The sequence below is a fragment of the Cervus canadensis genome, chromosome 27 (genome assembly GCF_019320065.1).
Source record: "Cervus canadensis isolate Bull #8, Minnesota chromosome 27, ASM1932006v1, whole genome shotgun sequence".
Classification (NCBI taxonomy): Eukaryota; Metazoa; Chordata; class Mammalia; order Artiodactyla; family Cervidae; genus Cervus; species Cervus canadensis.
In genome coordinates this window covers 23,707,329-23,732,137 of record NC_057412.1, presented here as the reverse complement: position 1 = coordinate 23,732,137, position 24,809 = coordinate 23,707,329, and the positions used below count along the sequence as shown (strand labels likewise).

Genomic DNA, 24,809 nt, shown 5'->3' with positions numbered 1-24,809 from the left:
GGGGTGTGAGTCATTTTAGTTGGTGTAAGTATGTGAGCTAGCTAAATTTTAGGCCACCGTAAGAAAAAATACCTGAGAATGTACTCAAATTTAGGAGTCTGTCTTCAGAGAAGGGCACAAACATATTTAATTAAAATAAGGGATGTGTTTTGTACTGTTTATTCTTTGAACATGAATTTCTTAAGGGCTCTGGCTATTCCTTTTGAGAAAGAAACAGACATTGGATATATTCTGTAAAAATTTAACTAATAGTTTTGTTTAACAATCACAATTTAGTGATGGTAGCTGCAAAAATAGTTACAATGTCTTTCTTTAATGCCCAGGTATCAAGAACTTTAGCAGAATAAAAGTACCAAGGCTTAAAAAAAAAGAACATGAAAATACTTTTAGGGTATTTTTTCAAGTGGATAGCTCAAGTAGCATAACAAAAATCCTGTTGTTTACTAGGATAAGTTTAGTCGCTCAGTCGTGTCCGACTCTTTGCGACCCATGGACCATAGCCTGCGAGGCTCCTCTGTCCATGGGATTTTTCAGGCAAGAATCTTCCTGACCCAGGAATTGAACCCACATCTCCTGTGTCTCCTTCACCGCAGACAGATTCTTTACCTGCTGAACCACTGAGGAAGATCCCTTGGAAGAGGGCATGGCAACCCACTCCAGTATTCTTGCCTGGATAATTCCATGGACAGAGGAGCTTGGCGGGCTCCAGTCCGTAGGGTTGCACAGAGTCAGACACGACTGAAGCAACTCAGCATTGTTTACTAAAATAATTTAAGGCATTTTTTTTAAATAGGGATATTTCTCGTTTTAATGTTTTATTTTGATTATTGCTGTTAAACTCTATTGTTGCTTGGCTCTCGGTTTTTTCTCAGGCCGCCGCCATTTCCATGCATCCCAGTGCCCTAGACCCACAAGTCCTGTTTCTACAGACAGCAACATGAGTGCTGCCGTAGTACAGAAGGCCAGACCAGCCAAGAAACAAAAACACCAGCCAGGACATCTGCGCAGAGAGACCTACACAGATGGTAAGTCCATTGAAATGGATGAAAACATCTCTGAATCTCGCCTCTTTACCCTGGCTCTCTCTGACTTGAAAATGCACCCACTGACATTAGAAATTACATTAAAAATTCATTAACAGTAAGCCTCCTATTACTTAGAGGAATGATCAACTTCCATGTCTTGTCAGGCATCTCAAGTCCCTGCAGTTTTCTAGTAAGTGCGTTAGTTAGGAAGTTAAAACAAAGGATAATACTTTTAATATTCTTAAAAGGTTATTATATAGTTTTAAACAAGTAGATATTACTGTAGTTGACGTCATGGCTTGGGATTAATCTTCATCACTGATAACTCTTCGACAATGTCCTCACTCTTTTTTTTTTCTTGGAGAATTTTGCATTCAAATAGAAGACAATAAACTCATTTGAATTTAGAGTCTAACTGTAGTGGTCTTGCTAACAGTGTGTGCACCAGAAGGCAAATGGAATCATCTTCCTTCATGCCTTCACATACAGTCTCCGCCGTCACTGAAGAGGCGAGGTTTATATTCAAGAGGGCGCGCAGGCAAATAGCGCAAACATTGTGATGTTGTCTAGAGAAAGCCTTTAATGAAAGTGCCTCAGGTGGCCCGGCATTTATTAAACCGCCACCTTCTCGTTTTATAAAACAACCTCAAGGGCTTTGTTGGAAATTCATGTAAGATAAATTCTCTCAGGCTCACCCATCTTGTCAGGTTTGCTAAATTTACTAAAGGGGTGGGGGGAAGAAGGTTGTCACAGGCTCCGTTCCCGCCTCCTGGTCCTCTCTATAGCCACAATCTGATTAGAACTTTCATTTACCAGTCAGCAATTTTTCAAAAAGGGCATCATTTGCCATTATCATATGAAAGCCTAATATTATAGATCCTTATCCAAGGTTACAAGGAGGGTTTTCTGAGGCACTTCTCCCCATGATTCCTGCCACTTGACAGAAAAAATTTAATACAAAGCTCGCAGCATGATGAGCACAAGTAATTTTGCAATGAGTGGCTGTCCATGCTATTATCTGTACTTTTATTCAGAGTATTTTCTCTCGCTAGCATCTATCTGATATTAGACTGCATTAAATACTGGCATGACGCAGCGCACCTGGGCCTCCTGGATCCTGCCTGGGACCCCTTTGTCAGGGAAACTGAGCTGTCAGAATATTATCTGATTTTGAAGGGTGATTATAATGGCTTTGAGCATGTTTGCCTCTGTGAAGGGACCAAAACTAGGTATAAATCCCCAAACTCTATTGGCAGTTTTACATTTATGGGACCCCTATAATGGCATTTTACAAGTTTTATAGCTGTTCTATCAGTTTTTGTTATCTAGAAGAGACTGCTCCTAACAGAAAAACTGGTCAAACATCACACCTTGATGTGAATGCGTCTAGGTTGAATACATCAGAGAGAAAATCTGGCCTAAAGCTTTGTGTAACTCTTTCTACTTCTTATTTATACTTGTTTTGAGGGGCTTCTGGCATTGAGTGATGCTTTTAGAAATGCTTTAAATAATGTAAATATGTCAGTTAGAGGGCATAGCATTGCAGTTATAAATTATAATATGCTTGAAAATTGTGATCTATATTCATCACTGCATGTTCTGTAGCATTTATTTCAGTGTTTAATAATTAAATATAAATTCTAACTAATCCCAGAATAATAGCTATTAAATTGAATGATGAAGCAACAAAGTTATTTTTAATTTCAGAAATACCAAAGAAATATGCTAAAATATTTGTAAAGCCAAAAAGCCATATTAATATGAAATATTATTTAAATTTCTAAATGTTCATTTTACATATGATTATACAGAATAGTCATAATATACACCACAATGTAGAAGCCAGTAATTATTTTCTCTAAGTCACAAAAATAGACAAAATGGTTAAACACTAGCTTTAACTTCCTTTTAGTGTTTTGATAACCATCTGTCATTGAGTTATGCTTATTTTACTAACAAGTCTTGAATTTAATTCTGGATGTTTTCTGATTTGGTAAAGAAAAAAATAGAACTATCTACTGTTTTGTATGTTTCCATAATGCATCTTGAATAACTGAAATCTTTTCTTCATAATGTGCCAAATAAAAAATACACATACTCTAGGTAGTAGTGGTTATAATAAGGAAAGAAAAGTCATTTTATCAGAAATCATTTTCTTGGTTTTGAAAAAAATTCATAATCCATTTCATGAAGAATCTCTATGGCAAATACAATTTTTAAAGTTATTAAAGAAGAAAGAGGGGAGGGAGGAGAATGAACTTAAGGAGCTGCCAGTTGTGAAAAATGAGAAATATATCAATAAGACATGGAGAGGTTTTTTTCATTTTTGGATTTTGATGATTGAATCAATTATGATAGATGTGTTTGATTATTGTCAATAGATTTCTTATGTGAACTGTTTTCAATATATGCTGTATCAGTCTTGAGCATGTGTAGCATCTTTGTACATTTTGTTCAAATTATCAGTTTCCTTTACAGACATTTTGTGACCTCTATAAGGAAAGAAAAAGAACCTAACCTGATAGATCTGTGTCTGAACTGATAAAGAGTAATTTTTGATGATCCTTGTCATAATACTTGGTTAAGCCACCTTATCTAGGTGGCTTCAGTTCAGTTCAGTCACTCAGTCGTGTCTGACTCTTTGCGACTGCAGCACGCCAGCCCTCCCTTCCATCACCAACTCCTGGAGCTTGCTCAAACTCATGTCCACTGAGTCGGTGATGCCATCCAACCATCTCATCCTCTGTCATCCCTTTCTCTTCCTGCCCTCAGTCTTTCCCAGCATCCCATCAGGATCTTTTTCAATGAGTCAGTTTTTCGTATCAAGTGGCCAAAGATTTGGAGCTTCAGCTTCAGCATCAGTCCTTCCATTGAATATTCAGGATTGATCTCCTTTAGGATGGACTGATTTGATCTCCTTGCAGTCCCAGGGACTCTCAAGAGTCTTTTCCAACACTGCAATTCAAAAGCATCAATTCTTCAGTGCTCAGCTTTCTTTATGGTCCAACTCTCACATCCATACATGACTACTGGAAAAACCATAGGTGGCTTAAGCAACGGAAATATATTTCCTAACAGCCCTGGAGGCTAAACATTCAGGCTCATGGTGTTGGCAGGGTTGGGTGCTCCTGAAGCCTCTCTCGTTGGCTTATAGATGACCGCCTTCTCCCCATGTCTTCACTTGGTCTTCCCTCTGTGAATGTTATGTGCCCTCGTCTTTTAAGAACACCAGTCAGATGGGATCAGGGCCCACTCTGAGGACCTCACTGTCACTTAACAGCTTCTTTAAAGATCCTGTCTTCAAGTACAAGTCACATTCTGAGGTGCTGGGGGTTAGGACTTCAACATATGAAGCTTGGAAGGGACACAGTTGAGCCCGTAACAGCCCACCAGCCCCTAATTCATGGCACTGTAGCCCTAGCTTGTGCTGTAGGTAAATGCTGGGTCTCATAGCCACCCCGGGAGTTATCACTGTAAGGTGGAGGACTGCGGGCTGGAGAACACTGACGGGCAGAATCTAACTCTTTATTTATTTCATATTTGCTGCTTTCACCCAGGTACAGGGCAGCATTCAAATATATGAATACTGATCAGTCAGACTTTTATTGAGTTAAAGCCAAGCATAAGTGCATTTCTAGGACCTTCTAATAGATTCTTTCCACCCCTTTGCAACCCCTCCTGATTCATTTACGTACCTGCTTAAAAAACAAATCTACATCACTTCTACAGCTCTACTTTTCATAAATTATAAATTCACCCTCTTTGGAATGATGTTGTTTTGACTCAATATATCATTAATCACAAGGTCTTGGGACTATTAGCAGTTATGTAAATAGAGGGCTAGATCTCCGTAGTGAGTGAATGTCGGCAGAATTGTCTCCATGTTTATGCTCTTTTGTATTACTTTGCATGCATTATATTGGTATTTAGAGAGTCTTGAATAAGGAATGGTGTTTATACAATTGTAAAAAGAAAGAGACTATACATATATATGAGTTCCATGATCCCATTTTTTAAACCCAGTTTGTGCTATTAGTGGTATGAATTACCTGAAAGTACTATTATTTTATGAAATATAAAATTGTTTATACTATGATAACTCCCGATTTGACTCAGTGTTTATTTTGTGATAGCTAAAAAACAAATTTGGTAATGTTTATATTAGAAATTACACCTACCATCATTCCCCTCTGTTAATTATATATAGTGGCAATTATATACAGTAAGCTTGAACTCTTAAAATTACCATCAGATTCTCTTCTTTTTCTGCCTGTATTATAGATAGCATCTATATAGAGCATCTGGTAATGGATTTTGTTTCAAGAGTCATAGATTCCCAAGACTTTGTATGATCTTATGATACTGTAATCAGCTTTGATATCTGATCAGCCCAGACATTTTATGATTTGATGGTAGTGGAAGTCATCAGCTTCCTGATAAGCTGTGTTTGCAATCCAGTCTGAGTTTGTAGCAAGGAGACAGTGCAGAAATGAGTCTGCAGTCACTCACTCCCTCTGCTTCCAGGTATATTCTGAATTTGACTTTTCTTCTCCCGTTCCCAGTCACAGGTTCAGTCTGAACTTAGAACAGCTCAGCCTTGGGTCTCTTCACTTTAAGTCACACAGTACAATCTGTCTTTTTTCTCTTTTGGGTTATTTTTCATAAATAAGTAGTGAATGAGGGGGATCATGGCATCTGGTTCCATCACTTCATAGCAAATAGATGTGGAAACAGTGACAGACTTTATTTTCTTGGGCTCCAAAATCACTGCAGACTGCGACTGCAGCCATAAAATTAAAAGACTCTTGCTCTTTGGAAGGAAAGCTATGAAGAACCTAGACAGGGTATTAAAAAGCAGAGACATTACTTTGCCAACAAAAGCCCATATAGTCAAAGCTATGGTTTTTCCAGTAGTCATGTATGGATGCGAGAGTTGATGATAAAGAAGGCTGAGTGCCGAAGAACTGATATTTTCAAACTGTGGTGTTGGTGAAGACTCCTGAGAGTCCCTTGGACTGCAAAGAGATCAAACCAGTCAATCCTAAAGGAAATCAACCCTGAATATTCATTGGAAGGACTGATGCTGAAGGGGAAGCTCCAATACTTTGCCCACCTGATGCAAAGAGCTGACTCATTGAAAAAGACCCTGATGCTGGGAAAGATTGAAGGCAGGAAGAGACGGGTACGACAAAGGATGAGATGGTTGGATGGCATCACTGACTCAGTGGACATGACTTTGAGCAAACTCCGGAGGCAGTGAAGGACGGGGAGGCCTGCCGTCCGCGGGAAACAACTGAGAGGCTGAACAACAACAACTATTTTTAAAATGTTGTTTTAAAAAAAATGTTGTTGAAGGAGGAAAATCATCACCAGTGACAATGGCAGTTTATGTTTTAAGATAAAAAGCTTTTAACTTTCCTAGATTTATTTTTTACATAAAAAGAGAACATGATGAACTAAGAGAATTAACAACAGCAGTATGCAGGTAACAGTCTGACGAGTTTTAATGATGGAGTCCTAAGTGAAACAGCTGGAAGTAAGATGATATCTCAAAATTTATGCATTCAGAGACCAATACAATGAATTCTAATGCCTTAGTTATATGGCACATAAAGTCAAAATCAAATTACTTTTAAAAACTCATATCTACTTAAGAGGTGGCAAGAATACACAGAAGGAACAAAAGAAAATGATTAATTCTTAAAAAAAAAAACAAACACCAAGAATGAGAAACAGTAGATTAAAACTGATGCTTGCTAAACCCTGTAATTTGCTTTTCAAGGCATGATTTTAATATTCAAGAATTTTATGCTAATATATATAAATAATAGTCATTGGACCATTGCCAATAATAGTAATATCTCTGGAAACAAATATTCCTTTGTTGGGATTTACTATATAAACAATGATATATTCATAAAGTAGAACAATATACAAACTTTTCATCAGAAGAGGTAAAGCTATATGTTTATATATGGAAATGTATACAACTACACATTTAGGTGAAAAAAAGTACAATTGTTTTATGTTACCAGGAAAGGAAGACAATCACATCCTAATGGGCAGACATGCATGCTCCAAAACCCCAGATATGGCCATTTTACATAGTTTCTAATGTGAATGATACTCCTTGGAATTATGCAACTTGGCAGCCTTGCTTTCTACGCATAAATAATTTCTGGGATGATCTATAAACATCTATTCAGACTAATTACCTCTGCATCAATATTGAGGATTTGAAATGAAGGTGGGGACATATGAAGGGTTATATTTCCAAGTTTTTATATACTTTTGAATTTTTCCCATGTATATTTTCTATGGAAAAGCTTACTTTTGTAATACTAAACACTTATAATTAATGCATGCCCTACTCATGTTTTAGTTGATTTGTTTTGTAATATCACATAGAATATGAAAACATTACCATTTCTAAAGTCATGACTAAAGAAAAAATATGCTGATACTTCTCAAGTCTCTAGATCTCTGGTTTTGACCTCCCATGAAATTCAGATTTTCTATACAACCACCTCCTGTATATATCTGCCTGGATACTTCGGAAGCTCTTCCTGTTCACTTTTTCTGAAACAGAACTCATGCTCTTCCTTTGCAAACCATCTCTTTCTCATCCCTGCATTCCTCATCCAACTAGTTAACTATGGCAAAAATCTGAAGAGTTACCTCATGAATAGTCTTCTGGGGCTTCCCTGGTGGCTCAGTAGTAAAGAATCTACCTATAATACAGGAGACTAAGGTTCAATCCCTGGGTTGGGAAGATTCCCCTGGAGGAGGAAATGACAACCCACTCCAGTCTTCTTCCCTGGGAAATTCCATGGACAGAGGAGCCTGGCGGGCTGTAGTCCATGGGGTCACAAAGAGTCGGACAGGACTGAGCAACTGCACACACATACTTGCTTCCCCTGCTGTTTTCCATTGATCATTAAATAATACTGATTTTTATTCCTTAAACTCTCTCAGGCACATCTACTCTCCATCTGAAAGTCACCAGTACAATTCTATCTCCTATCATTATTTACTGAGATTTTAAAATAATATTTTAGCCTCCTGGATTTAAGACGTTCCTTTTAATTCATCCTCCATACTACAGCCAGAACAAACTAAAACTAGAATCTGTTCATATTCTTCTACTAACTTATCAACTATTACTAGGTTATATATTTCTTTTCCTTGGAGTGTACCTAGGAGTCATTTAAAAAAAAATAGTGCCACTTAAAATAAATTTTCTAGATATAAAATTATATGCCTACTTTAATTTTTAGGTATGTCTGTGAGAAGTGTTATTATATATAATATCAAATTATTTGTAATATATTAATATATAACTGTAGATAGGTAAAAATTAACTTATGTGTATATTAGTGATTATCTAGTTTAAAACCTGTGGGTGCATATTACAAAGTGGAGAGACCATACCAATGAAGGGTAGATTGTGAAGATGCAATAGAATGAAATGGTGGTATAAAGAAATTAGGAATCTGAGGGCATTAGTCCTGGTCCTGATTATATTTAGCTTTAAGTTTGGAAAATAACTTAAGATCTCTGTGTTTGAACTTCCCTATCTACAAAATGAGAAGGGATTCAGTTAGATTAGGGATAGAAAAGAGGTCTCAACTCAAGTGCCAACCTCAATCAATCTGAAGTGGTTGCCTGAAGAGTAAAGATATCCATCTGGGATCAGCAACATTACAGTGAAATCAATTAGGAAGATCTGCCATGTTTGGGGGAGAAAAAGCTATAGCATATATATCCATATTAGCCATCCCCAAGCTAGCTAATCTCTGAGTCCCAGCTATATGATTCAATATTCCTCTGCCAGATAAGGGATTCCCTGGTAGCTCACTGTGTAAAGAATCCATCTGCAATGAAGGCAGACTCCAGTTCAATTCCTGGGTTGGGAAGATTCCCTGGAGAAGGAATAGGCTACCCACTGCAGTCGTGAAGCTTCCCTGGTGCATCAGTTGGTAAAGACTGCCAAATAAATAAAAACGAGAGTACATTAAAATTGTTAGTCTTCTTATTCTTTGGTTGTCTTTAGTTGTTCAGTTCTTTTAAGATTATTATTTCACTGTTGAATGTGACTCTAATGGTAACACTAATGTTGACAAATTTAGAAATGGCAAATTTTCACAGTATTTTAAATATTTCTTTTCAGATCTTCCACCTCCCCCTGTGCCACCTCCTGCTATCAAGTCACCCACCACCCCATCCAAGGCCCAGCTGGAGGTCCGACCCGTGATGGTGCCAAAACTCCCTTCTATAGAAGCAAGAACAGACAGATCGTCAGACAGAAAAGGAGGCAATTACAAGGGGAGGGAAGTATTGGATGGAAGACAAGTTGCCGATATGCGACCAAATCCAGGTGATCCCAGAGAAGCACAGGAACAGCCAAATGATGGCAAAGGACGAGGAAACAAGGCAGCCAAACGAGACCTTCCACCAGCAAAGACTCATCTCATCCAAGGTACTTCTTTAGGCAAGCGTCCCATGCATACAGACTGGACATGTGTGCGTGGCATAGTTAAGGCTCCTTAGGATCAGGTACCAAGGGTAAGATTCAGAAAGTCACTCTCTATTGGAGGAGACAGGTATGCACCCAGGTAATTTGAACACAATCAGTTCTAATACATGATATTATGCAAGTCTTCCTTGAAGAGGTGCCAATTTAGTTGAAGTTTAAAGGAACCATGGTTTACACAAGTTACAAGGGAAAAGGAGATTTCTGACAAAGAAAATAAACAGAAAAACCATGAAAATGTGAAAATGAATGTTTGGTGAATTCTGATTTCTAGTTAGGCTGGAAAATAAGATGCTTGGGGCCAGGGAGAAATGGCAAAAATAAAACTAGAAAGGTGGTTGAACCTGACTGGGGAGGCCAGGAATACTATTTTGAAGAGTTTGGGATTAATGATATGGACAGTGGTGAGCCAGCAAAAAGTTTAATCAAGAAATTATATAATCAAAAATAAGAATGAAAAAAAATTCTTTTTTTTTTTTGCTTAAAAAAATAACTGACAGAACTCTATAGTGAAGGAGGAGTCTGGAATTGGGTGACTGAAGGTATCAGAATCTTGGAAAATAATCTAGGTATAAAATATGAAAGCACTGAATTAAAATAGTTGTGCAAATTAAAAAGAGAAACAGCCAATATAGGCATTTCAGAGAGAGATCCTATAGGACTCGGTGACTAATTGAATGTAAAAAAGGAGTAAAAAAGTTATTCAAATGTTAATTAGATGGCTCTCCATGACTATGCAACATAATTATATTGAACAATGTAAAAACTGAGGAAAAGGATAAAAGTCTTATGGAAAATAACGTTAGTTATGAATGGATTAAGGTCCTGACAAGAACATAGAAATGAAAAAGTTCAGTAAGAATTTAGAGAACTTAGTTTAAAGATCAGGAGAAAGGTTGTAGGTAGAGAATGGATGTTGTTCACCTCAGCAACACAGAGGTGAAAATTGTTTGAATTACAAAAGCTAAATTATCAGCAGTGATGTAGTGGATAATGTTTAACAATCAATTCTCTGGGAAGGAAACAGAACCAGCCCCTAATTTGTGGCCATTTGCTTACTTCTGTTGTGTACTTACATCCAAAATAGCTAGATTCAAGCGACTAATATGAAATCAGAGAATGTGGAGTTAGGAGGAGATGGGTTTAGTAGACCTTTGTGTGAACGTGTAAGCTCTCTCCAGCACACCACAGAGATGACTGTAAGGATACTGCATGATGATTAAAAGATACTAGTGGGGAAAGTAAAAGGGGGAGGGACTAGACAGGAATGGGGAATTAGAGGTACAGACTACTACATACAAAATAAATAAGCTACAAGAACATATTGTACAGCACAGAGAATATTGCCATTACTTTATAATAACACAGAGAATATAGCCATTATTTTATAATACTTTATAATAACTTTGAGTCACTATATGCTACTAATATAATATTGTAAATCAACTATACTTCAGTGAAAATAAATACATTCATACATACAAACATATGTTAGGCAGAGGAACATTCTGTACAGAAACTGAGGTGGAATCAGCCCAGTGATATAAAGTAATCAAACCATTCAAACTAGAAAGAATAGTACCCTGGAAATAATGGAGAAGGAAATTTTAAGATGGGAAGGAATATAAAATGGCACAGAAGTGAAAGTTGGGTGTGAATGGGGGTAGGGTGGGAGAATGGGTGAAGGACACAGAGATTTTACAAAATGTGTTTTGTGGGTGGTATTTAAAAGGATGAGAGCTTCCCAGGTGCCTCAGTGGTAATCTTCCTGCCAATGTAGGAGACGTGAATTTGATCCCTGGATCCCCAAGATTGCCTGGAGAAGGAAGTGGCAACCCGCTCCAGTGTTCTTGGCTGGGGAATCCCATGGACAGAGGGATCTGGGGGGCTGTGGACCATGGGATCGCAAACAGTTGAACAAGGCTTGGCGACTAAACCACCACCACCATTTAACTTTTTAAAATCAAATAGTCACTATAGAATCTCGACTGTAGGGTCTGGAAAATAAATGAAAATTGTGGAAGGGAGGTGATAAATCTGGGCTCTCTGCAGAAGGTTAGGAAGGAGAGAGGTCAAGATAAGATTTGACAGGAAGGCAGAATCTGTGGAAATGTTTTTAGGTTAAGATATTTGAACATTAATATAGACTGAGGAGAAGAACCTATTTAGGCAGAAGAGATACAAGAAAAGAAGGTAATTGATGAAGGAATCAGGAAAGAGTGATGGGGAGATGAATCTGAGAAGGCTGTGAGTGCACTTTAACTACAATCATTTTCAAAGCTGCAGTTTGATAAGATTGGACATCAGTCTGTTCTGTTCATTATGGGCATCTGGTCATTAGCAACTTTCTTTCAATAAAGAGGACAATTTCACTTCCTTCTGTGATGGAAGTCTGAACTCCTCACTCTGACATGGACTCAGCAATGAAGTGATGAAGTTGTGTGTTTTGCACAGATGCCCCCACTATGTGACCACAGATTACTTGGCTACATCACTGTAATCTGAAGTTTGAGAAACTGTGCTTATTTTTATCATTAAAGCCAAGGTGATCTGAACTTCTAACTTTTCACAATTACACTCCAAGTAGTCATTCATAAATCAAATGTCACAATATAACTTATGAGATTTGTATCTGACCTGAAAGTACAGACCAATTTGCTGCTCACAAGCAATACTTCTCCAAAGTAAGCTCAATTCTTTAGGGGAAGATTTAACAACTCAGAATGATTTTGGTGTGTGTAAAATTAAAACAAAGACATGAAATTGTTTTTGTGTCTTTTAATTATCATTTCTGTACATTCCTGTAATTTTAACCTTCATAATTCAGTTTTTGCTATTTATAATTAGAGAGGCTCTCTGAATTACGTCTGTAACAAATGGTTATTTTTAATTAAGGAGAGTGGTCTTTTAGATTTCAATGTCTGGTCATTTTGCTGACGTTTACCTCAGTTAGTTCAATTTATTTCTACATATATCAAACATCTACAGTGTTATGAAGCATTGTACTAGTCCTGAAATTTATGTGTAAATGTGAACCTTGACCTCAAGGAGCTTATAGTCAGAGAAGGAGACAGGTAATCTTTATTCACAGATATACCCATATTTGATATAATGTTTATGGTGTCATGATACTTGAGAGTCCAGAGAAGGGAAAATTAGCCCAGTCTTGTGGGTGATGGAATATAAAGAAAGACCTCTTGATCTTTCCTGGTGGAAATGACCCATAAGCTGACTTTTTGGGAGGGTGGAATTTCGCTTGGGTAAGAAGAGTGGATAGATAGTTTTGGCAGAGAAAGTCAGAATGAGAAGTTGAGGTACATTGAGGAGAATATAAGAAATTCAGTGTTATTAGGCAGTAAAAGTGGTAAGGATGAAGCTCTTGAGATCAATGTAAGCTTACCTCATGGAGACCCTGTAGTTCCTCTAAAAGGAAGATAGCTGAGTGAAGCAAGTTTGGAAGGAAATAACTCAAGAAGCAGAGACCCGTTAGGAGATATTTACAACCTCAGAAGAGACATGGAGAATATAAACCAGGCTGTGGGAGCAGGAATGACTGAGGGGGAATATTCAAGAAACTTTTTAGTTAAAATCATCCTTACATGTTATATATTTGAGTGTGTGGGAAAGGTTCATTTAAGAGGTTATGGAAAAAAAAAGAGGTTATGGGAATGTTATTGGAAAGGAGAGAAGATACTAAAATAATTCCAGCTTTCTATCTAAGGTATCTTAAAGGTTAGTGATGCCATTAACTACATTAAGGAATGCAGAGGGGGATGAAATCTGAGAGGAGTGGACATGGTGACGTCAGTGTTCCATCTGTGGAGTTTGAGGGGCCCTCAGAAGGAGGCAATTGGGCAGACTTTAGGAAATATACATTAATAACTCATCATGGTGAAACAGCAAAGCCACCCATTTATTCAGTCAGAATATTTATTTTTTTATTTATTTTAATTGGAGGCTAATTACTTTATAATATTGTCATGGTTTTGCCATGCATTGACGTGAATCAGCTGTGGGTGTACATGTGTTCCCCATCCTGAACCCCCCTCCCACCGCCCTCCCCATCCCATCCCTCTGGGTTATCCCAGTGCACCAGCCCTGAGCACCCGTCTCATGCATCAATAAGCTATTGTATGTCTAGGTGAGAGGGTATCAATACACAAAGCCAAGTATCTGCCCTCATGGCAGCTGTACTCTAGAAAAAGTACAGTCTGCGAGAATGGGTGAAATTGCCCAGAGTAAGTGGAAAAAAAGTTTCTATGCACACACACACACTGCACTAAAAGCAGAAAATGGCAAGAAGGGCACCAATATGTAAGAAGCACTGCATAAAAAGAGACCACCAAAGACAGGCCAGGAAGAGGGGAGAAGTAGGAGCTGCGACTAGTAATGTTTACATTGGCTGTGGTTTTCCAATGAAGGGCTGTGAGAAGTCTAGAGACTTAAGGATTGAAACATGATTAGCATTATTAAAGTCAACAGGGAATTTTCTCATTTCCCTTGTAGTAATGTGGGCATAAGTAGATTTCAGTGAGATGCAGAGTGAATGGGAGTTGTAATGACCAATACCAAGTCCAGATTACTTTTCAAGAAGCTATGCTAAGCTATCAGTAGTGATAGATTTATCGAGGCATGTAGAGCACCGGCTTAAGGGGAAAGTCTTTAGCCAAAGAGATATTTTATCATGATGTAATTTGTCAAAAACTAAGCTCAGTAGAAAAAATTGCATGAAGCAGAGACAGAAGCTGAAGGTCACAGAGGGCCAAGTTCCATGAAGCTAGCTCGGTGCAGGTCTAGTGATCCACATGGACTCTGAAACACCAGAGAATCAGAAGTCTGGATCGGGAATGAAAGTTGTGATGAATACAGCAGGAGAGAAGTACCATCAAAGAGGCCATGCAGGTTACATGGCACCACTGCCTGGCCCTCACGGGAGTAGGGTGTTTTAGTTCAAGGGTGGAGGAGCAATGATCTATAGCTAGTGTTGGTCACCTGAAAGCAAACTTCCCTTCTTCCACTGTGAGGAACTTCAGGGTAGAGTCCCTGGGAGATCAGATTTCATTCAGGCCATGTGGACAATAGAGGAAGCTTTTGGGGAAGGAGAACAAAAGGGCATGTGGAAGGGTTTGGTTTTGTTTTGCTGTTCTCTGTTTGGATGTGTTTGATGTCCAAAGATTAGACTGGACAGGCTTTGGAGAGAAGTGAGCCATTGAAGGATGCAACATTAGAAGCATCACCAAATTTAAAGCATATGGAGATAGTAATTCAGGAGACAGCAGTTGCCAGGAGTGGCTTGATTTTTGAAGCTAGCAGCAATGTCAGGCTTCTCAGATTCAGGATTCCACAATGTAAATATGATGTTGAAATGGAGGTTGGCATCTTGGTATCTAGGGAGTGAATCCAGGTTTGACTGTTTTGGTGGTTCAATAAGACTGGGATTTTTTTTTTCCTATCAGTGCCTAATAATTCCTTCTTAGTTTACATAGGGACATACTACAATATCTCATGTGTTTTCACATCAACACTAGCAACTCCTAGTGTCCTAGTAGACACTATTATCACTTTTTTTTCACAAAGTGGAAACTAAAGCCTGAAATAATGGGAGATAACATAGTGAAGGATAGATTGGAAGTCATGTCTGACTCCAGGTTTGGTTTCCCTCTTTTAAGGATATTGATCTCAAGTGAATTTGAGATAGATAAGAACTTATGAGTAGGATCGATCTAAATCACAGCCACTACCAGGAAAACAGCAGGGTTGTTATTTTTGTTTTCATTGCCTTATTCATTTGTGTTATAAAATGTCCTCCTTTATTCATCAGAAACACTAATGTTTCTCCATTCTGATTTATAGACATAGTGACACATTATACAATGAAAATGTACAGTGGGCCTCATATGTGCTTATTATATTTCATTACACAGAGGATATTCTGCCTTACTGTAGACCTACTTTTCCGACATCAAATAATCCCAGAGATCCTAGTTCTTCAAGTTCTATGTCATCAAGAGGATCAGGAAGCAGACAAAGAGAACAAGCAAATGTAGGTCGAAGAAATATTGCAGAGATGCAAGTTCTTGGAGGATATGAAAGAGAAGATAATAATGAAGAATTAGAGGTATCTATAATTTTTTTCAAGTTTCCCAGTGTTAGACTAGTTTTTATATAAACCTCAAAGTTTAAAGCATTCATCAGTCTACAGAAATGTTACTGTTTCATCACAAACCCTGTTAGTGATGACAGCAATTGAAAGTCTTAGAATTTAATGATTTTTCTTGAAATGTGTTCCAAAGTTTTAAATGGTAATAATGGTTTCTTTTTGGATATTAGGGTTCATATTCAGATAGGAAATTTATATAACAAACATGTTGTTAGGGAATAAGAACTATTGATCTAGATAATTATAATTCATAGTATTACAATAGATTATAAAAATCCAGTAAAGTGATAGAGTTATAAGATGTGAGTGATGGTGTTTTGCCTGTACTATCTGCCATCTAGTGATCACTGGGATTAATCAGGAGATTTGGGCAATTACCTTTCATCTTCAGTCTTTTGAAAATGGGAACCTAATACTTAACACTGACCTTCCCAAATAGAGAACACTTCTTGAGTCAAAGATATCCTTTGTTGGAATCTATAGATAGTATTGTAAGGTAGAGTTGGCAGTAAGTCACATTTTATACAATCATCTCCTGTGTTTAAGACTATGTTTTCACCATTCAATAAGAAGATAAGCTGAGGACAAATTCTTCTTCCTACAAATAGATGTTATCTCAAGCAGATTGTTAGTAGAGTGTTAAACTGTAACTTTTTATAATAGAAGATGAAAAATTATAATTAAGTATGTCTAATTGAATTTGCTGTTATGCCCAATGTATTTTTATTTTGAGGTTTAGAATAAGAAGACTTTCCTTTTGCACATGCTGTTAGAAAAGTTATTTTTCAGGTTTTTGGTTTAGTTTTTGTTTGGTTTTTAGAAGAGCCCTTTGAGGGCAAAAAAGTCAATACAGGCAACCAGCTACTTGAAACCGGTAAAAATTGAGCTATCATGTTGAACTGAGGCTGGGGGATAGAAAACTTGGCCTACTCTTGTTCCTCTGCCCGTGCCACACTTCCTAATCCCCAGACACTGGGTGAAACACAGTTTAGTACTCATTAGAGAACTGCTGGACTTGTTGTCAAAATCAGCTAAAGTTGATATATGAATATGTTGCCATGAGCACTTTTCAGTGTGTGCTAGGGAATGAATGAAGAAGCAATGTAATAATAAAAGCATGAAATAAATATGAAGTAGGGCAACACTTTAAGATTTATTTTCAAATTTAACAGGAACTTATCTCTTACAGGAAACTGAAAGCTGAAGACAACCAGAGAGGATTATGAGATCTAATGTGAAAGTTATCACTCAAGATGCCTTGTGTCAGATGACATAAGACGCCAGATAAAATGTTCAGTGCAATCAGAGTGTACAAATTGTCGTTTTCATTCCTCTTATTGGAATACCATTTTTTAAATTTTATTGGGGTTTTATCATTGTTATTTGATCCCTATCCCTAGGAAGAACCTCCTTATTCCCCTCGCTATTGGAACAAATCATTTCACCTTGCTTCCGGCAAGGGAAGTATTAGACTTCTTGCTTCAGTCATCAGCCAACAGGAGAGAACAAAACAGTTCTTTTGCATTTTGCCCCTGAGATATGGCATTGCACTGCTTATATAGCAAACCAATTTACTGGTCAAAGATACAGAGTTGACTAATCAACTTCATGTCAAGGGCTCTAAAGATATAATCTTTCTATAACCAACTGCTAATGCAAACTAAAACATAACTTCATTTTAACATGATTTTAAAATCAGTCTTTCATACCACCCTCTGCAGGGAGAAAAAAAAAATACATAGCAAATGCAGGACAACCATAATCAATTTGAAGGGGGTAGAAACATTGTATATATATACTCTTCGCAACCCCTGGTGGTACTTTATTTTGTCTTCATTTCAATTGCTGAAGTATATTCTTATTGGAAACGTACTTTTGGATAAGTAGGGGTAAGCCAGTTGGATCTCTGGTTGTCTAGTCATTGTCATAAGTCAGCCTAGCAAAAACCTTGTTCTATTTTTCAATCAAAAAGCAATTATAAATGCATATTGCCAACAAATGGATGTTTTTAATGACCGATTGAATAAGGACATCCCCATCTTAACTGGCCTGAATTTCTTCTGGTAGTGTCAGTTCAACTTTCGGAAGTGCCACTTAAGGAAGTTTGATTTTTGTTTTTGTAATGCACTGTTTTTAATCTTTTTTTTTTTTTTTTTTTTGGTTTTAAAAGCACAATCACTAAACTTTATTTGTAAACCATTGTAACTATTAACCTTTTTTGTCTTATTGAAAAAAAATGTTGAGAAGCGTTTTTAACCTGTTTTGTTAATGCTCTATGTTTGTATTTGGAATATTTGAATGATGACAGATGGTGAAGTAACGTGCATACTTTATTGTGGGCCATGAATGCAACGGTTCTTACTTTTCCTGGACTTAAAGAAAAAAGGTTTAAGTTTGTTATGGCCATTGGTTAAACTTAAAAGATTTCCTTATAAGCTCACATGGAGGCGTCACTTGCTTTGAATTGCCAAATGATGTCCTCTGACTGTAGATTTTTTGACCCTTTTTTTTGTTATATAAATTTCATTGACTTTTTAATTGGTGCTATTTGAAAAAAAAAAAGTACATTTATTCATTTATAGGTATCAGTCCTGACCCACCCCCTCTCCCAGCCCTGCCATCCCCCCAGAAAACAAAGTCAAGCAAAACTGAACCACAAAAAAAAAAAAAAAAAGCTGGTGTTCACCAAAAACTAAATGTGTTCACTTAGATAATTTGAAATTTACATAGAAAAGGTGTGAGTACTAAGGGAACAATCCATGTGATTAATGTTTTCATTATGTTCATGTAAGAAGCCTCTTATTTTTAGCCATAATTTTGCATACTGAAAATCCAATAATCAGAAAAGTAATTTTGTCACATTATTTATTAAAAATGTTCTCAAATACATCATTCTTCCTTGTGTTGATTTCTTTTTTTCCCATTGTGTGATCAGACTTATTCCATTTAATCACAAAGTTGTGCTGTCTTAACATTTCATACTATATTATCAAATGAGTAAAAATTCCCCTTTATGAATAGCCAGGTTTTACTTATAAGGAAAATTTCTCATTTTACTCTGCTGAAATTAAAGATACAAGGTGAATCATAAACTAATAGTCATTTAATCAGAGAGTAACTTTTAATTATTATTAAGAATGTACTAAAATGTTTGTGTGTATGTGCCTGAATTTCAGTTAACTTATTTCTGAAATGGTCAGGATTCAACTATGATAAATTGATTTGTAAACTTTGAACTACTTAAGCTTTGTCAACAAGAAAATTATATAAATCCAAAATACTTATCAGTAATTATCTGCTTTATCATTCCAAATTTATGTACAATTCTGATAATTCAATAATCTACCTATCATGTACCAGATTGCATATTATTGTTCATTAGATTAAAGTCAACATATTCAATTATTCACTTTTGGAGGAATGAAATGAGCATCTTGTCTTAGAAGTTCCAAGAGCAACAGAATCTACTGAAAGATTTTTTCCTGTGACTTATATACTGCTAAATTTTTTGTTGGCCACAATTTGAAAATATGGGGAAAAAGTTAAAAAGAGGGATAATAATTTGAAATTAATTTTACAAAAATGAAGCAATCACCAGCATCTACATAAAGATGAAAAGGTTCATATGTCAAGAAGTCAGTTTCCAAGCTATATCGAGGGAAAAAAATTGGAGAGATATTTTTTCTCTTCTTCTGGTGAGTTGACTAAAAGTAACTTAATCTCTCTTTATGGTGAATGATACACATATAAATTACGTGTATCAGAGATCCTGGGTTTGAATCCCAGTTTTGTCATGGGCTGTGTTTCCTTGGACATATTACTATATTACTTAACCTCTAAGTTTCAGGTACTTCACCTGTAAACTCAATAATACCTACCTCATGTAGATGTTGTCATGATTCAGCAAATTCATGTGTATAACATGGACTCTGTAAAGCCCCAAAACAATGCAAGGTATTGTTGTATTATGGACTGAAAACATTGCACACTTGCTACCTTTACTTTTCACACATAATTTGTTCCCAAAACTTGCAAAGAAGTTTTTTTAACAAGGTCAAAAAATAAGTGTGGTTCAAGGATAGGGTGGTTCCATTTCCAGTGAGTAAAATTCACTGTCAAATACCTAATCATGAAATAAATTCTTAGTGTTTCTCCTTGTTTCCTTGATTTTGAATTCTGGAGGGTGAGGATACGACATTTTCAGCACATATTTCACAATTCAGGGGTACAAGGATGTCATTTGAGGTCTCAGTGACTAGACTTAGTGTCTATTTTGGGCTGCTTTTCTGCCTAGTTGAAGAAAATACTGTCTTAGTTCCAGGGCAGCTCAATTATGTCTTTCTTTGTCATTTCATATATGTATTCTGGATTTTCTCCTCTCTTTCAGCTCTATAGGGTGGATCAAAATTTCAAATAGTACCTAATTTCATGGGTAGAAAGTGTGGGAGTTCAGATGGTAGAGGCCTTGGCAATAGTTCATATTAAATTTTTGCCACAATTAGTTCAACATGGCTAGGTTTAATCCCTTGCAGGTAAGGAAACCAAGATTTTGAAAAACTAAAAAAATGTGATGAAGTTCTCATTAGGGAGTCATAACCAGAGTGCAAATATAAATACAGCTTTAAAACTCCTTCTCATTCCAGGAAACAAAACTGCCCCTTAGGAATTAGAAACTTGCTAACAAAATTTAGAAACAATTCCTTTGTTTCATTAATTATAAGCGAATGGGGGAAAATGGTGTCTTTGTTGGGAGTGGGAAGATGAGTGGATGCTAAATGTTCTCTGCTGTTGGTACCAAACATTTAAAAGCTCCATAATCTTAGCTTGTGTGCTTGGTCACTTCAGTCGCGTCCGACTCTTTGTGACTCCATGGACTGTAGCCTACCAGGCTCTTCTGTCCTTGGGATTCTCCAGGCAAGAGAATCCTTGGAGTGGGTTGCTATTCCCTCCTCCAGTGGATCTTCCTGACTCAGGGGTTGAGCCCACGTCTCCTGCATCTCCTGCATTGCAAGCGGATTCCTTACCACTGAGCCACCAGGAAAACCCATTATCTTTAATTAATATATAAATCTCAAAGTTTTGCTTAGGCTCCAAAGGCCTTTTTTTTGGGCCATGTTATGTGGCATGTGGAACTTCCCTAATAAGGGATAAAACCCATGGCCCCTGCAGTGGATACCAGGAGTCTTAATCACTGGATTACCAGGAAAGTCCCAAAGGCCATTTTTAAAAATAAGAAATTATAAATGTTAATTTCTGAAACAACAGCAAGTGTGTGTGTGGATACATATAGAGATACATAGATAGATATAGGTTTATATAGATACATACAGGATATGAATCCCATATAAACATTCCCCAAATTAAAGGACTTTAACAAGCTGACTGAAAACCAACTGAACTTTCCAAGAACACATACTTTTGTTTTTTCAAAACAACTTGGGACATCGCTCAAGGTCATACAACATAGCTTTTTAAGTCAGACTTTTTAATTGCTTTGAATAACCCAGTAATCCCTTTGCTCCCACTTCAGCCTCTGTGGGAATGAGAAATATTCTGGAGAGGTTTTAACTATTTTTTTAATGGGCCGAGACATTTTTAGTAAGTAAAATACTTAACCATTTTGAATGCTTGAATACTTTGGGGAAAAATAAATCAAGAAAAATAATAAATTACTTTGACTAATAATACACCTATGCATAGGATTAGCATGTATTCAGAAGTTAATATATTTTACCTGGATGATTTACTATCAACCACCATTAATTAAGTCCCACATATTTCAAGTGTGCATAATTAAGCAATCATTTTGAATAAACTTGATTTCTTATCCTGTATATAATATGGTGCCAAAAATATGACTACTGGACTATTTAAAAAAAGAAAAAAAACAATCGCCCTCTACAATGTAATCAAAAAAGTTTGATGAAGTCGCTTATACACTCAAGCTGTCTACCCTCATTTCAATCTAGGCATTCATTTATTGGTTCAGCAGTCTACTGAGCATCTACTACGTACTAAGAACAAAGATGAATAAGCTCCAGAAATGCTTTCTGAGAATGTAATGGGAGGCAAGTACACATCCAACAGAGTGTGAACAAGGTAATGAAAGTATTTACATGGTTATTTAGTCTGTTCAAGCAGCTATAACAAAAATGCCTTGGACTGAGCAGCTTATAACCAACAAAAATTTATTTCTCACTGTTCTGGAGGCTGGAAAGTCCAAGAATGAGGCACTTACAAATTTGCTTCCTGGTTCACAGACTATGTCCTGAGATGGCAGAAGAGGAAAGGGTGTTCTCTCTGAGGTCTTTTTTGTAAGAGAACTAATCCCATTCATGAAGCTCTACCCTTCTGACTTAATCACCTCCTAAAGGTCCCCACCCCCTAATACTGGGTTTCAACATATGAATTTGGGGGGACACAAATTCACAATTGCTTTGTTTTATATTTAATTTCTCTCTTTTGTATATAGAGAGTATCAGCAATGATGCTTCTGACACAGATATACATAAAACGCATTCATGTGCGTTTTAATTCAATGTGGCTAAGCACTGAAAAAATTATGGTGTAATAGAACTGAAAAAGCACAACAAAAGAGCTCTCAGCAGACATGGTTCAGTCAGGACTCCAACTCTTTCTGTAAATGTCTTTGCTCCACGTTATTTTCTTTCTCCAGCTGTTATAAAGATGGTCATTAATAGACCAAGCCTCAAAGCACCCACGATAATATTCAAAGGCCAAGAGACAAAAGCAAGAAAAGTCGATGCTCTCTCAAAACGTATCCCAGTGATCTTAATTGTTACACATGTGCATTCCAGGGCCAATCCTGTGTCTAGAGAAATACCAAGTACTGTTTGGCTCAAGTCTATATTCCTGTAGACTCACTGGGTCTTCCACTGGAGTGTATTGAATGTATTAACTCTGAAGTATATGGTCTGTTTGTTGAGGAGAATGGATAATGGAACACACTCAACAATTAACAACACACACATTCTTGTTCATACCTTTTGCAATGAGTCTGTGCTCTAGCTTTTATACATAGCTTATATAGTAATTATTTTAAGTGACTGCAAGTTTTTTGGACACTTGTCTCATCAGCGGGCAGACTCTATTACTCAACACTTTCATGATAAAATTGTGACTACCTCAACCAATAAAGGAGAGTTATTGGCTTTTGAGTTTAGCTCCTTAGGTCCATGCAGCTTCCCCTTGGTTTTTGAACATTTGCTCTGTAGAAACTTGCCCTTAGAAACCAGCCACCTAGAAAGGTCTAGTGTCAGTCATCAGTCTCAACTGAGGCCAGATTTAGTGCCTGTCATAGGAAGTCTGATGGTTCCAATACATTTGAGTCACACCCAGCCACTTAACAACATCCTGGCTGGGGTCCTGGATTTCATGGAGCAGTTGTGAAGACATCCCAAGGCAATCCTTCCCAGTTCTGCTTTGAATTTCTCACCTGCATAATAAAACCGACACTACGTGGTTTGTTACACAGCAGCAATATATAATCAGACAACTTAATGTCTTCAGTGAGTAGGAAATCCATAAACTTAGGAAAAAAGATCTGAAAATAAAGGGACTTTGCCAGGCATTTAAGCAACAGCCTGTGTTTTGAAAGGAGAGGATGTTGATTATGAAATAGGATGATGGTAAACAAAACCGTTGTGTTGCATGTCAGTGTCACCCTTAATGATCCTAGGAGTACATTCAGTTCAGTCCAGTCACCCAGTCATGTTTGACTCTGAGCCCTCATGGACTGGAGCACAACAGGCCTCCCTGTCCATCACCAATTCCTGGAGCTTACTCAAACTCATGTCCATAGAGTTGGCGATGCCATCCAACGATCTCATCCTCTGTCGTCCCCTCCTCCTCCTGCCTTCAATCTTCCCCAGCATCAGGGTCTTTTCCAGTGTGTCAGTTCTTCCCATCAAGTGGCCAAAGTATTGGAGTTTCAGCTTCAGCATAAGTCCTTCCAATGAATATTCAGGACTGATCGCCTTTAGGCTGGACTGGTTGGATCTCCTTGCAGTCCAAGGGACTCTCAAGAGTCTTCTCCAACACCACAGTTCAAAAGCATCAATTCTTTGGCTCTCAGCTTCCTTCATAGTCCAACTCTCACATCCATACATGACTACTGGAAAAACCATAGCTTTGACTAGATGGACCTTTGTTGGCATAGTAATATATCTGCTTTTTAATATGCTGTCTAGCTTTCTCATAGCTTTTTTTCCAAGGAGCAAGTGTCTTTTAATTTCATGGCTGCAGTCACCATCTGCAGTGATTTTGGAGCCCAAGAAAATAGTCTGTCACTGTTTCCATTGTTTCCCCATCTATTTGCCATGAAATGATGGGACCAGATGCCATGATCTTAGTTTTCTGAAAGTTGAGCTTTAAGCCAACTTTTTCACTCTCCTCTTTCACTTTTATTAAGAGTCTGTTTAGTTCTTCCCTGGTGACTCAGATGTTAAAGCATCTGCCCCCAGTGTGGGAGACCCAGGTTCGATCCCTGGGTCGGGAAGATCCCCTGGAGAAGGAGCTGGCAACCCACTCCAGTATTCTTGCCTGAAGAATCCCATAGACGGAGGAGCCTTGTGGGCTACAGTCCACGGCGTCGCAGAGTCAGACACGACTGAGTGACTTCACTTAGTTCTTCTTCACTTTCTGCCTTAAGGGTGGTATCATCTGCATAACTGAGGTTATTGATATTTCTCCCAGCAATCTTGATTTCAACTTGTGCTTCATCCAGCCCAGCATTTCTCATGATGAACTCTATATAAGTTAAATAAGCAGGGTGACAATATACAGCCTTGACTTACTCCTTTCCCGATTTGTATGTTGTCCATCTGTAAAGAATATTCTGCTCCAAATAGTCACCTTGAGTGACTGATTCTTGGGTTTTACTTTATAAACCAGAAGTGTGGTGTTCCTTTATATCTGCATGTGCCAAAGATGCTATAGGAGGCTCTGAATAGATTCTGAAATTTAGACAACTCTTCTGCCAATAAACAGGACCTAAATCATTCACAATAATCATCTTTGCTCTTGCTTTCTCTTCCTACCTTTAATCTTTATTTTTATTCCTTATTTGTAA

The 24,809-nt window shown here is 37.4% G+C and overlaps 1 protein-coding gene across 5 annotated transcripts in view; it reads left to right on the top strand.

The window, feature by feature from the left end:
• Positions 1–17,887, top strand: part of ROBO1 (roundabout guidance receptor 1) — a 441,102-nt gene extending 423,215 nt beyond the window's left edge. For all 5 annotated transcript variants that reach the window (XM_043449143.1, XM_043449142.1, XM_043449146.1 and 2 more), the window contains 4 exons: positions 873–1,025; positions 9,196–9,504; positions 15,483–15,676; positions 16,908–17,887. In XM_043449143.1, coding sequence (XP_043305078.1) covers positions 873–1,025; positions 9,196–9,504; positions 15,483–15,676; positions 16,908–16,922 — 671 coding nt within the window. In that variant the 3' untranslated portion in view covers positions 16,923–17,887. The remainder of the gene's footprint in view (positions 1–872; positions 1,026–9,195; positions 9,505–15,482; positions 15,677–16,907) is intronic.
• The last annotated feature ends 6,922 nt before the right edge of the window (positions 17,888–24,809 follow it).